The sequence below is a fragment of the Trichosurus vulpecula genome, chromosome 2 (genome assembly GCF_011100635.1).
Source record: "Trichosurus vulpecula isolate mTriVul1 chromosome 2, mTriVul1.pri, whole genome shotgun sequence".
NCBI lineage: Eukaryota > Metazoa > Chordata > Mammalia > Diprotodontia > Phalangeridae > Trichosurus > Trichosurus vulpecula.
This window is the reverse complement of record NC_050574.1, coordinates 212,928,189-212,943,725: the sequence shown is the minus strand read 5'-3', so window position 1 is coordinate 212,943,725 and position 15,537 is coordinate 212,928,189. Positions and strand designations below refer to the sequence as shown.

The 15,537-nt window shown below is 38.9% G+C and overlaps 1 protein-coding gene across 1 annotated transcript in view; it reads right to left on the bottom strand.

The window, feature by feature from the left end:
• The window catches only part of PSMD14 (proteasome 26S subunit, non-ATPase 14), a 109,757-nt gene extending 94,616 nt beyond the window's left edge, over positions 1–15,141 (bottom strand). Inside the window, 3 exon segments of the mRNA XM_036746781.1 lie at positions 1,419–1,555; positions 14,960–15,010; positions 15,013–15,141. Of these exon segments, the coding sequence (XP_036602676.1) occupies positions 1,419–1,555; positions 14,960–15,010; positions 15,013–15,141 (317 nt within the window).
• Positions 15,142–15,537: the final 396 nt, after the last annotated feature.

Below are 15,537 nucleotides of genomic sequence, written 5' to 3'. Positions count from 1 at the left end.
AATGTGTGTTTGTGTCTACATGTGTATGTGTGCGTGTGTATATATATATATATATACACAGACACGCACACATACACACACATATACATACACATATATTTACATATTTATGTAGTCTCAAAGACCACATAACTAACACTCTCAATATTTAAAAAGAGTAAGCATCTGACTTGCATACCTAAAATACTACAATTTCCCTAAGCAATTTCCTTTTTCAAAATGGCTAGTACCTCTCAAGAATTCTTCTGTCCCTCCATATTTTAGAACATGTCACTGGAATTCTCACTGGAAATAATCCTAAGCAAAATGACTTTGTCTTAGTTAAACATTTATCTACCTTGTTTTACCAGGTGAAACTGTCAAAGACAATGAAATCCAGTAAAGTGCTGCAATCATTATACCACTAAGAAAAGTATTATTTATAAACATAAATGCTGAACCATGCTGAAAATGTAAATTACTGAATAACTTTAAAAAGTTCCCTTTAACTTAGATCTTAATAACTATTTAATTAAAAAAAAAAACTCACGATAACGTATGGCTTAATACATAATTTGCTTCCAAAGAGTTACAATTTCCATCTCAATTAGTTAGCAAAAGTAATGAAAAACCCTCATCAAATCTCTATGGTTTCATGAAGATTCCTATTATTACATGTACCATGCTCATAAGAATATTAAAAGAATGTTAACAGCAAAAACAAGTAAATTGGTATATATTTCTCCATTACTGAGCAGAGAAAAAAATGTTCTCAGCACAGCATCAAATAAACTCAAAACAAGAAATCTTTTTCTAAATAAGACCTTGAAGATCAAAATTTTAAAGACATAACAAAAAAGTATGCTAATTTAATAAATACTTAATATGCTCCTCCCCATTGAATCTAATTTATCTTTTTGTGCTTTATAGCTTTCAAAGATTTAACACAGATTTCCAGATGCTGTGAAAATTGAGAGCAAGGTAAGAAGCAGAGGGAAAGAAAATCTGGCCAGTGAAATTTGTGTTTTTAGTAAAATTGTGTTTTTCATTCAGTAGGAAAATATATTACATAAACTAAACTATTTTTTAAACAACTGATCTATATACAGATAAATCAAGAATTTTTTTCCTGAAAATGTTTTAATTTTGATGACATATTAAATACAAAAAACTTTTAGTAAAATGTTTTCAAAAACATTTAAAGGCACTACTTTAAAAGTTAACAGAAAGCAGAAGTAATATTTTTAAATATGTTGCAAAATCAATGCTGATCTCCAAACTGCCCACTAAGAATCATTTATTTTTTAAATTTGAGTTACTATTTAGCACATCAAATTTGGAATTTACAGGGTAGATAAGCACAATATATTTTCCAAAGCCAGGTCCTTGTTATCATAGTCTGAAAAAACAGGTAAGTGAAGCATATTTCTATTTCTCACCTGGTCACTAATTACAATATTTCAGACTTCAATTTATTGAACTTGGCAAAAATTCTTCTTAGTTCAAACTCCTGATCCTTGTAGCAGTTCTGAAGCGCAACTCTTCCCAAGTATCTCTTTTTTCTCACCTCTTTTTCCTAAAGAAAAAAAAGGGGGGCGGGTAACTGTGATGATTATGAAAGATTGAGCAAGCAAAACAAAAACCAAAAAGTTTTGCCCCAGTAGTTTCTGCACACTAAGGCACACTAGAAGTTAATTCCTCAGGCATCATTTCCCAACACTCTAGAATCATCTAACATGTTAGAATCATGATATTCCATTTAAATAGCCCCCCCAGATGTTTAGCCACAATACAGAAGCTTTTTGAGTCCACAAAGCTCAATGCTTATCATGTCAATAGAAGTCCCCATCTAATGAATAATGTTTATTCCAAAGGTCAATTTTCCAATCTTTTTAGAATTGGGAAAGTACTTTTCTATAGAAACAAAATTATATCACTGGTTGTCAGATCAGGCCACAAAAATCTTTAAGACTATAGGTTTACATGAGTCAGAGAAGACAGTGTATATATCAAATATCTATATAGGTATGTATAAAATACAATGCTTTTCATCTTAAATGAATTTTAAGATAGAAGAGGGCAGAGCCAAAAAATCCAATATACACCAGTGTTATCAAACCCAAACAGAAATGGATCCCTGTAGGTCACATATTGACTTAGAAAACCATAAACTGATATTATCTATGTTCTATTGTATTTCTATTTATTTTGTTAAACATTTCCTAATTACATTTTAATCTGATTCTGCCACACTTAGGGAGTCAGGCAGGTCAGTAAGCTTGACAATTCTAACATACATTATGACTACCAATAATGTAAACAAAGAAAACATTAAAGGCAACAAGAAAACTCAAGTAAAACACAATTGACAAGTTGGTTACCATATTTTCAAAGTCAAAGCATACACTTTTTAATCTGTTAACAATTTAAAAAAAACTAGAAAAGATAGAAAGTGACAAATAATATATCCATTGCAGTCATTAAATGATTCAGATTAGATATTTACATGGACACATACTAGAGAAAGGGGTACTTTGGGTATTGGCTCATGTTGAAAAAAATGTCTCCCTCCCACCTCAAATCCTTTAAAACATTTTTTAAAAAAATAAAAATTAATTCAGAGTTACATCCTAGGATACATGAGAACTATCCCTTCTCCGTAGCCTTGGCAGCAGGAATGGAGACCTTCTCAATTCCAAGTCAATAACAGTAGCTCTACCAGGAAAGGTACAGTAGATTTGAGAAGAAGAGATTAGGGGGTAGGTGAGAGACGAAAGGGCTGTTGTTTTTAATAAATATTTTTCAATATAATCATCTTCCTTAATCCTATATATTTTATTTTATGGATTTAAAAACATTATTCTGAGAAGGGGTCTATATGTTTCACCAAACTACCAGAAAAAGGACAAGAAGCCCTCTAGACCAGGGGTGAAGAACCTGCGGCCTTGAGGCCATGTGTGACTCCCTAGGTCCTCAACCAAGTTGTTGTTGGTTGTGTTTGTCCTTTGTTTTCGAAGAGGACCATGACATTAGGGAAATGATGACACGACTTGCAGTTGATTTTGATTTGAGTGAGGGAGGGCTATGCAAGGTCAATGGCCTCACTTTCTCCTCCAGAGCCAACTGGATCCACTGACCAGATATTCATCAGGATGACTGGAGATGACCCAGAATGCAATGGGAGACCCAGGCCCTTTCAGGCTAAGGCCTTTTCATGTACTCACTTAGAGTGAGGTAATGCCCACTCAGTGAATAAGCCTCTTTAAGAAGTGAGTTAAGGGACTTAATTAGAAAAAAAAATCAAGCTGGGAGGGGAAGACCCTCAGAGTTGCTGTTCCAAAAAGAAACAGTTACCATAGACATTCATTCTAAGCCAGGACGGCCCAAAATACAGCCATTAAGTGGAGCTCGGGCATGGACCTATGGTGGTCCAATCTATGAGCTTCAGAGAAGGAAGGAAGGAAGAAAGGAAGGAAAGAAGGAAAGTGGGCAGCTTCTGGCCATTAAAATTTACCTCCCTTTAATAAAAGGCTGCAGGTTCCCCCACCCCTGCTCTAAACAGTCCTCACGATTTGGGTATGAAAACCTCCAAGGTCCCTTCAAACATTCTAATTTTAAATAGGGCGGAGCTGGTGAAGGAGGTCCTCATTTCCCCCTCCATCCCACCTTGGTATCATCAGTTGTATCACAGTAGACCCTATTCTGGACCAGCACTGAATAGAGGTCCCTAACAACCATCCTCTTTGAAGTCTCTATTTCATGTGCCCCTTTTTACCACACTTTCCTTGAAACCTTGTCTTTGTGACTCTTCATTCTCATGGTTCTTCCTCTTCTAGGATTAATCTTTTCTAAGTTTCTTCTTTTCCTCTCTTTCCTGTGTTCTCTATCTACAATTCTCTTGCTTGGTGACTGTCTTCTGAACACTTCAGTTATTTCCTCTGAGTTGGATATCAAACTGATTCTCTCATTCTGAACAGAAGCTATTCCAAACTTCACTCATTCAAGTCTCCTTTATCTTACCCCAATCTCTCAAGTGAGGACCCTGCCTCTTGCTTTACTGAGAAAATTGAGGATATTTGCCATGACCTCCCTTTTCTCCCTGCTCTCTCTCCAATGAGATGGCCTTTCTTCTTGCCAGGCTAATACCTTTATAAGGTTCTTGAGCCCATGATCATCAGTCTTCACCAGCAAAACGCCTCTTCAATTGGGCCCCCTCAAGCTTTCCCTAACTAATAGTTCCTTCCCTACTGCCTTCAAACCTGTACAAATCTCCTCTACACTTAAAAAAAAAACCCTTCACTAGACCCTACCTTCTACTCAAGTCATCATTCCACAGGTCTTCTACCTCTCTCACTCAACTCTTAGAAAAAAATCTGCTTACACTCCTTGATTTCACTTCCTCTTCTGTCACTCAACTTTTTGCAATATGTCTTCTGATCTTATCACTCAAATGAAAATGCTCTTTAAAATCTCATTACCAAACCTGATATTCTTTTCCCAGTGCTCATTCTTTTTGATATCTCTCTGCAATACTTGACACTGTTGAATACTCTCTCCTCTCTCTATTTTTCTTATCCTTCCTTCTCAGTTGCCTTTTCTGGTGGATTCTCTATATCAATACCCTCTGGCTTGGTCCTAGGTCCTCTTCTCTCTTTACAGTCTCTCCCTTGGCAACCTCAACACTTCCTATTGGTTTAATTATCACCTGTACACAGATGATTCACAGACATCACCACTGGGCATTTCAATACAGATGTCCTTGAGACACCTCAAAATCAACATGTTCAAAATAAAATTTGTAATTCTTCATCCTAAACCTATCCCTATATGAAACTTTCCTCTTTCTGTCCCTATTCATCCAACCTCTGAAGTTCATAACCTCAGTGTCATCCTTAAGTCTCCACTTTCCCTTACTTCACACATCCAAACGTTGCTAAATCTTGTTGTTTTAACCTCTAATATTGCATTTGCATCATCAGTTCCTCTAGTCACAAAGCCACCACTTTAGTTCAGACACTCATTACTTCTCATCTGGACCTTGGCAGTGTCCTCCTAATTAATTTCCCTGCCTCAAATGTCTCCTCACTCCAACCCAGTTTCCACATATAGGCCAAAGCAAATTTCTTAGGCATAAATCTGACCACGTCAATACTCTACCCAATAGACTCCAGTGGCTCCCTAAAGCTGCTACGATAAAATAGGATTTGCTGTTTGATTTCTAAAATCCTTTTCTTGGCCACAATCTATCTTCCTAGCCCTTTACATTTGTAACCAGAATGGCCTTTGTTTTCTTTGAGTGACTCAATTTATCCCAGTGAGCTTTACTAGGTGCTAAGCCCCAGACCCAAACCCCATTAGGTGTTAATGTAATCCATGTGGATGTGAACCTCCCAGGGTCCTAAGGGGAGGGGCCAACTCAAGAACCAATCACCAGAGCCTGAGCTCTGGTGATTCAGATGATGTTTAATGTCTGAAGCCCTATAAGATGGGAGGAAAGAGCCATTGGTGTGGGGGCTCTGGAGATGGTGTTGATGAGGAGACTCTGGAGATGGTGTTGATGAGGAGACTCCAGGCAGTTGTAGCTAAGGAGCCCTCCAGCTTGTAAACCCGGATGTTGAGATTTTGTTGAACTCTGGTAACTATGTGTTGGGATTGAATCAGACAAAGTCTGTTGATGTTTGAAATTTGTTTGCATTCTGTTCTGAAGTTTAGGGTGCTGGCTTTTTCCCTTGAACTAACTGAATAATATTTGAATGCTGAATTAAAAGTAAGCTTGTCAACCCCTTCACCTTGCTTTCCTTAATTAAGCAGATCAAAAGAACCTGTGCTGTTGGCAGCTTTGTGGGGGCTGGCTGTGGGTGAATCTCACACCCCTACAGAAGCTGCTAGCCGGATTGTTCAAACAACATTATTCCCTATTATGCACTCTAGACTACAAACAAATTAATCTTCTTCCTGTTCCTCACACATGGCATTCCAGGTCCCATCTCCACGCTTTTGCACTGCCCATTCCCCATGTCTATAATGTACTTCCACACTTCCACCTCATAAAATCCCACTCTTCCTTCAAGGTGCAGTTCAAGAATCACTTTCTACTAAAACTGTTCCTGACTCCCTTAACTACTAGAGCCCTACTTTCCTAATTGCCTTGCATTTGTCTTCCATTTATTCTGTATAGAAGACTATCAAATTTGCAGAACACTGCATTCTCTGTTAGAATGTAAGCTCTTTGAGAATTGGGATTTTAAAAAAAATTTAAATCTGTGTCCCTAACACCTAGCACAGAACCTGACACCTAGTAGGTACTTAATAAATGCTCCTGACTAATTGTAAGGGGGATGAGGTGGGAAGAGGAAGAATGCCAGGCATAATCACTAAACTGCTTACTGGACATTTCAAATTCAATGTCCCAGGGACATCTTTAACCCAACATGCCCCAAATATCTTTACACCCAAGCCTAGTCTTCTACCAAATTCCCTACTACCATCAAGGATAACCTCACCTTTGTAGTCTCTAAGTTTGTAACCTCAGTGATAACCTCAACTCTTTGCTCTCTCCTACCATACACACACACACACACACACACACACATATATATAAATATATATATATATATATATATATATACACTTAGTTGCCAAATCTCACCACATCTACCTCCATAGTCTCTTGTATCATCTCTTTCTAGTCACAAAGCCACCACCTTAGTTCAGCTATTTGTCATCCAACACCTTTCTCTTTGTACCCCAGTCCAACCTCCAACCTCCAACAGCTGCCAAAGTGAGTGTCCTTAAGTGAAGATCTGCCCATGTCACTACCCTATTCCAGTAATACCCTCTGCCTCTGGTTGGCTTTTGAAGTTCTTTACATCTTAGCCACAATTTCTCTTTCTGGGCTTAGTATACATTACTTCCCTTCCCCCCTTCCCACAGTCCAGTCAAACTGGTTACTCTGTTTCTCCTACATGCTAAAAACAATATAACAGAAGAATCATTTATGTAAAGCATTATACTTGTAATCAGACCCTCAGATCCAAGTTGATGAGACATCACTTTTAAGCTCAACAGTATGGCACACCTTTGGTACTTCACTGTACTCACATGGCTACCACCCTAATTAGCTAAAGCCTTTATCATCTCTTGACAGCACAATTACAATATCCTCTTAATTTCGTGCCTGAAGTCTCCATCTACCAGTCAGTCAGCTGCTGTGCTAAGCACTGGAGACACAAAAAGAGAAAAAAGACAGTTCTTGCCCACAAAGTATAAGAGGAGACAACATGCAAACGTATATATACAAAATAAGCTATATACACAATACATAGCAAATAAGAGAGAAAGCAACAGAATAAGAGTGGGTTGGGAAAAGCTTCCTATAGAAGATGGAATTTTAGTTGGGATTTTAAAAAAAGCCAGGAAAGCCAGCAGGCAGAGATGAAAAGGAAGGACATTCCAGGAATGGGAGATAGAGAAAATGCTTGGAAAAGAGAGACAGAATGTCTTGTTCAGAAGAGCACGGAGGCCAGTGTCACTGGGCTGAAGGGAAGGGAAGTAATGGAGGGAAGTAAGGTATAAGACTCGAAAGGTAGGAAAAGGCTAAGTCATAAAGAACTTTAAACGCCAAACAGAAGATTCTGTATTTGATCTTGGGGATGAAAGGGAACCACTGGAGTCTATTGAGTAGGGGGCTGACATGGTCAGACCTGTGACTTAGGAAAATCACTTTGGTGACCCAATGGAAGATGGACTAGAGTAAGCAGGATTGAGGCAGGCAGACCTACCAGCAGCTGCTGCAATAGTCCAAGCATAAAGCTTAGGGCCTGCACTAGAGTGGGGGTCAGAGGAGAGAAGGTGGAATATTTGAGTTATTGTAAAGGTGAAATCAACAGTTCTTGGTAACAGACTGAGGGCCGGGGGAGGGCACTGGTTAGAGATAATGAGGAATTCAGCATAATATCTAGTTTTCCAGCCTGAGAAACTTGCAGGATGGCACTGCCTTCTACTGTAATAGGGAAGATAAGAAGAGGGGAAAATTTAGGGGAAAAGACGAGTTCAGTTTTGCACATGTTGAGTTTAAGATGTCTACTGGACATCCAATATCTCAAAGGCAGCAGAAATGTGAGACTGGAGGTCAGCAGAGATGCTAGGGGACAGCTAGATGGCATAGTGGATTAATCTACATGAGTTTAAATCTGGCTTCAGATACTTAACTAGCTGTATGACTCTGAGCAAGTCACTTAACCTTTTCTGCCTCAGTTCCTCATCTGTAAAATGAGCTTGAGATGGAGCATCTTTGCCAAGAAAACCACAAAATGGGGTCACAGAGTTAGACACCATTGAAACAACTTAACAAGAGATGTTGGGCAGGATAAGTGGATTTGAGAATCACTGGCAAAAAGATACTAATTAAATCCATAGGAGCTGATGAGATCACCAAGTGAAATAATATAGGAGAAGAAAGGAGGTCCCAGGATGAAACACTGAGGGACACCTACAGTTAGAGGGCATGATCTGGAGGAGGATCAGCAAAGAAGACAGAGAAAGAGTGATCAGAGAGGTAGGAAGAAAAGCAGGAGAGTAGTACCCTGAAAACCTAGAGAGAAAGGAAGAGAAAGGATCAACTGTTAAAGGCTACAGAGAGGTAAAGGAGAATGAAGACTGAGAAAAGGCCTTTGGACGTGGAAACTAAGAGACCACTGGTAATTTTAGAGAGAACAATTTCAGTGGCATGATAATGTAGGAAGCTGGATTTTAAGAGGTTAAGAAGAGAGTCAGAGGAGAAAAAGTGGAGGTACTATTGCAGATGACCTTTTCAAGGATTTTAGCCACCAAGAACTGAAGAGCTATTGGATGGTAAGAGGGATAGAACTATCAAATGAAGGTTTTTTTTGAGAATGGGGAGATAAGGGCCTATTTCTAGGCAGTAGAATCCAAAAGACATAAACTATGAATAAGGAAAGTTTTCATATAGAAATTGTTACTTGAGTGGAGCCTTGGAATTCTGTGAGGCAGAGGGAAGAGGGGAGTACATTCCAGGGACAGAGAAAAACCTTTGCAAAAGGATGGAAACAGGGGATGGGAGGCTGTATTTGACAAGCAGTAAGAACAACATTCTGATTGATCTGTTGTGTATAAAAGGAGATTAATATGTAATAGGCCCAGGTTGTTATGCTTTAGATGTCATACAGAAGATTTTATATTTGATGCTAGATCAAATAATAAGCATATAAATAATATAAATTAATAATAACTAATAGGGAGCCACTAGAATTTATTGAGAAGGGAAATGTTAGACCTGCACTTTAACATAATTTCTTCAATGGTTTTGTGGAGGAAGATGTGGTAGGTAGGAGGTGGATAGACTGGAGGAATGATCCTGCTTATTTTCAGTATGAAAACTTTCCTTATTCATAGTTTCTGGTGTCTTTTCCATAAAACTGATCTTTTATCCATTTTGTATATTAATACATGTGTTGTCTTCCCTGGATAGATGAAGCATCAATGACACGTGTAACAAATCTACAGATGACATGAGTTTAAATCTGGCTTCAGATACTTAAACTAGGCTAAGAGGTATAGTTAATATACTAAAGGCCAAATACTCAGATTTTAAGCAGTATGCTCAGATAAATCTATCTGGAAGAGTGAACTGTCCACTATACTTATTTTTCCTTCAGGGTAGTAAATGTCAGAGGCAGGATTTTAACCCAGGTCTTCTGGCTCCTGTCCCTGTACCTTTTCTATTGCACCACTTTTATGTATCCACCCTCCATCTGCTCAAGAAAGGAACGGAATCAAGAAGCACGGGAGTGCTCTGTACATAAAGGCATTAACAGAATAGCATTTTAGAGATGGAAGAACTCTGGAGAGTCCGTATTTCATTCATGGAGTTGGATGACAGTAAAATGGATCTGTAACTACAAAATAGCTACTGCCAAAAAGTATTGATTTTGTTAATCTAGACAGAAGTCTGATTATGTGCTACAGGGTTTTATCCTGGGCCCTGGCTTGTTCTGTTCATTATTTTTAATCAGTGACTTGTATGAAAACATAGATGGCTTATTTATCAAATCTGCAGATGATACAAGGCTAGTAAAAAAAACTTAAGTCACTGGAGACAACCAGATTTTAAGCAGCATGTCCAGAAAAATCTTTTCTGGAAGAGCAAGTCATTCATTTTGTCCCAGCCTGGCTCCAGCCATGCTTCATTTCCCTCCCAATTTCCCTCATCAACTACTGTGCAGCTCTCTTCCCCCCTTTCCAGTTCTTGAATCACAATTAAATCAATTGTGCTATTGCTCCTAGAAAGAGTATATCAATCTGCTTCCCAGTGGCTTAACTCATCATCCTTGTAACTTTCCAAACAAAAATCTCCTTCTCTGGACACTATTCCCCTTTGATGCCCCCTGTCAGAATGTAAGCTTCTTGAGAGCAGAGACTTACTATACTCAGCACTTTGCACAGTGGTAAGGATTTAGCAAATCCTTATTTATTTTTCATTTATTCAAAATGACACTGATGGGTAATAAGTCAAATATAACAAGATGAAAATCTGATAAGGGTGTATACAGGGTATCCCAGTCAGAGTGCAATTTTAAGCTATTAAAGTTTTCAGGGCACCCTGCATAGAAGTTACAAAAATCAAGTGTGAAAGGACATGATGGGAGGTACATAACAGAAGTTCAGAGAAAAAGCAAACATGGACTCATAAGCTACCGCCATTATCCTCTTAAGAGAGGGAGCAAGGTGATAACGCCTCAGACATCTCATCTCCCACCAGGCTGCACTCACTCTGAACTTTTCTGACTTCTTCACAATGCTGCCCCTGCCATGCTCTTTCTCCTCTTTTCAGCTTTCTTTTGAGTCTTGTCTCCCTCAATATGATAGAAAGCTCCTTGATGGAAGGGGACTGTCTTTCTTATTCACATTTGTGGACCTGACATGCAGTAAACACCTAATAATGTTTATTGACTATTGATTCCACAAAGAATCAGGAAACACGGGCTCCAGTCCCAGTTCTGTCACTAACTTACTCTGTGCCCTTGGGCTAATGACTTTTCTGAGGATCTTCAGTTTACCTCATCAATAAGACAAAGACATTCTGTGAAATCCAGATGACTCCCAGATCTATATATATCCAGTGCTGGTACTGCTCCTGATCACCAACTGCCAAGACAACACTTCCATTTAGTGTTTCAAACGTATGTCAAATTCAACATTTCAAAACAAAACTACGTCCTTTCCCCAAACCTGTTCATCTTCCAAACCTTCCTATTTATGCTGAGGGCATCTTTCTGGTTTGCCCAGACTTGAAACTTTGAAAACTCCCTCAACTCTTCATTCTCCCTCATCATCCCTCATGAATTCATTACCTCTCCACTTAAACATCACCACCATCTCTCACTTTGTCTATTTCAGTAGTTTCCTAATTGGTTTTCCTGTGTCAAGTCTCTCCCTTCTCCAAACCACCTTCCACACATCTGCCAAACTAATACTCAGAAAGCACAGATACAATCGTGTCTTTCTCCTGCTCAATATGCTCCACTGGTTATTGTAAATATGGATGAATACAAACTTTTCTTTTTGCTAATTAAAGTTCTTCAAAATGTGGCTCCAACCAACTTTTCCAGGTTTACTGCGCATTATTCTCAACATAGTAGAAAAACTGCTACCTTTGCAGTCAGAGGACCTGATTTCAAATTCTGCCTCTGTTACTTACTGCCTCTGTGACTTTGAGCAAGTCATGGATGGCTCTGGCCCAAGTGTTCTCATCAGTAAAGTGAGAAGGTTTAACTAGAAGGTTTTTAGGGTCCAGTCTAGCTCTAAATCTATGATCTTACAATTTCCTTCACATAATGCTCAAGTGCTCATAGTAGACCTATTCTGATCCCTTCCTAGTTGCTAATGTCTTCTCTGGGTACATGTTCCATTCTAAAAGAATGGAAGCTCATCATGGGCAAGGACTATTGCGCTTTAATCTTCACATCCTCAGCTACTGGCACAGTGCTTCGCAGGCACTTAAAGTTTACTAAGTTAAGGAATAGTCCAGCTAAGATACCTTCCTATTCTTAGGATTCTAAGCACTTGACAGTTTTTCCAGGAATCCACATTAAGCTCACTAGTATATCTTTGTGTTTCCTTCTACAGTTTTGAGTGGATTTTCTTTTAATGACATATTTATCGAGTCAATTCCAATATTCCTAAGAAAATTACCTTCACTGCTTTTAAGAATCAAATTTCTCTCATGTGTAGGTAGGTCTTATTTGCCTAAATGGAGGTGAACAAAGCCACCAGGAGGCAGCTAGGGGGCTCAGTGGATGGATTTTGGGCCGAGACTCAGGAAGACCAGAGTTCAAATCTGGCCTCTGACACTCACTAGCTATGTGACCCTGGGCAAGTCACTAAACTTCTGTTTGCCTTAATCCAGGAGAAGGAAATGGCAAACCACTCCAGTGTCTTTGGAAAGAAAATCTCATGAACCCCACAGGGTCACAAAGAGTCAGAATCGATTGAACAGCAACAACAAAAGACACTTAATAAATGCTTGACTGAAAACAATAGCAAAAAATAAGAGGCTCTGCTCCCTTTACTAATAGGAATACATCAATGCCTATCAAAACACTTGTCCAATTCTATTTCCCCCTATTCACTTACCTACTTAACTGCTTAGAAGCACAATGTCTAAGATGTTAATAGTATTGGGTTATATTTACAGTTACAGAATCATAATAAAGTCAGGGCACTAATGAAAAAGTAAATAAAAATCTATGTGTGACTTTGGAATGCACTTTTTTATTTTGTTTTACATTTAAATATGGAAGAAGCTGATGTTCTAGGAATTTACAAAACTGAAGCCCTCACTCAGAAGAAAAAACCATCCAGTTTCTCCAACACATTCCTTTTTTTCCACTTTTCACTTCATTATGGGTAGGAAAACTTCAGTCATATTTTAAAATGCTAATTTTCCTATTTTTTATAGTTTTACTGATTTGTAGAGTAGTACTAATTTTTTAAAAAGCCTTCCTTCAAGGAGGAAAACCAAAATGGGAATTAAAAGTAAATATGAGTTAATGGCATGAATAAGATTCTTAGAACCCAACTAAAAATGTTTCTATCAACAGGAACTTAAAATCAAATTTCATTCAGATTAGCACAGACTAGATGGTCATTATGGTGTCTGCTCAAAGTTATGTACAGTTTTCATTTTATAAATATTTATCAATTACTATGTGCTATATAAGATACACAGGGAAGGCATTAAAAGCATTCTGCTCTTAAAAAATATAGACTCATTATAATCAACCTTACACATAGTTGGTGAAAAGTGCTTGCTGAATTGAATCTACATAGGAAAACTCCACAAAGTTAAAGTAATGATACGAACTCTAATATAAAGTAGTGCCCGGTTAAGTGCCAAATGAGTACTTCAGTCATTAAGTGTTCAGAATTCGTGGGAGGGAAAGATCATTGTAGATTGTAATGGTAAGGCTAGGCTTCAGAGAGAGCAGGAATTGGGCTGAGACTTGGAGGGCAGACAGTTGTAAATACAGAAAGAGAGAAGTATTGAATATGTTACTCTTTCAGAAATAAAGTGCAAATTACAGTGATGGTATCATACAGCTATTTGAAGTTACTTATAAACTTAAATAAAATTAAGTTGTATCAAGCACACAGAGAACACTGTTACAAGAATTTTAAATAATAACTTTTAAAATAAAAAATTAAATTTGTTTCTTGGTGTTGATCAGGCCCAAAGGCTGATTTCAAATATATTTCATGCCAGGGTCAGTGGGTCACTTCAAATGAACTGACCTACATAAATATTAAGATGCAGCATCTTAAAGAACAGTTTCCAAAACTTCACTTCACTGAAGTTTCCCCTTCACTTAATCACATCTATTTGAAGGCCAGTAGGTCTGTTCCACCAAGGGGCAAGAACAGCTGGAAATGTCCAAAACCAAAATGAATTAGGGTTTAAAATTTACATGGATGGCTATCCAATTTCTTAGCAGATGTTATACAGGACATTAACGCTTCAGATAGGAGATTGGATAAGATGACCTCTAGGGCCCTTCTATCTCAGAGACTATCTTTTTTTTTTCTTTTCATATTACTTTTTGTGTATCTTGTCGTTTCTACCTCTATTTCAAATATATCAGTGAGTTGTCTGTAAAGGCAACAATTGTAAAATAAATTCCAGGCTAAACCCAATCTTTATTTTCCTGTTCGTTTCTTGAGAAAGCAGCTTGAAGCTGAAGACTTCTGCAACATTTGTTTATTCATTATATTTGTACAGAAGATCTCTCAAGGTGAACTTTTTTCCCTGCCCTCAAAAGAAACAGCAGAAAATTTCTTCATTGCCGAAATTTGCCTTAAAGGCAAAATACACCAGATTTCTTCTTGCCAGCGGGGGAAAAAGATGCAACCACCCAATTATGTAGTAGGTTAATGCCTTAAGTTATTTTATTAAGTAAGAAAGGATATTTTCAAGTTCCAAATTAGTGGATTCTAATGTTTTTGAGGTTCTTTTATAAGAAAAAAAATTAACTGGGGGGGGGGTGTATCACTGTTAGAGATAAAAAGGAAATGATGGATGGTAGAACTGACTTTCTAGCAATACAAGTTACTGGTATTTGATGAAGATATTGACTTTATTGCTTTTGCCTTTCCTCTTTTGTCTCTAAAAGGTAGATGCCAGAAACTGGGACTTCTTTGCAAATCTTGGCAAATAAAACGCAGAAGGAGTAGACGAAAAAACCCCAAGATACAGAACCATCACTAAAAGGCGTCGAAGTGACCCCGCTGGGCAGGGTCTTAAGGGTCCTGACTCCTCTCCGGACCCTTGTAAGGGACGACTTACCGACTGTGCACCGCTTCCACCCGGCAACGTGACTAAGGAAAATCCGCGGCTGGGAGCGGCCTAGCTGAGTAGATTTCTCGGCCGGCTCCCAACGGAGCCCTATCCCCTCACGGTCCTTACCTGAAGGTGGGTAACCAAGCGACTTTTCCACTCGTGGTTGCTGAGGTGATGGTGGCAGCAGGTACAGCGGCTCTGACAAGCCCCCCAGCCCCGGCTAGGCAAACGCACGATGAATCAGCCCGATTCCATTCAAAAGAGTCGCCCAGGCCTTGGCCGCGAAGCACTTCCGGGTTCCGCTTCATCCTCTTCGGCTTCCGTTCCGTCAACAGCCAATGGGAAGTGGCCGTGGATGCGAGGCTTCCACCTTTCGGGGTAGAAATAAACAGAATGGGAACTTGCCTGGCTGGAGAGAGGGGAGGAAGCCGCGCTCCTTTCTCGGCTTCGCGGTTTCCACTCCAGAGCCTCGGATCGAGAACGCCCGATCTCCCAGCCCTGGGTCTATTTGCTCGTACCCCCCAGGCTATGGGGCAGATGTAAGAAAGTGGCGGGGTTTCTGCGCCACATATTTAGGTTAGTCACCCCAAGTGGCTGTGACCTGAACATTAGCCCCTTCTCCCTATCCCTCCTAAGAAAGAGAAAGAAAAGTGGCCCAAGAAAAGTCTATATTGCCACTTTCTTTTTCTAGTGGATACATCTTC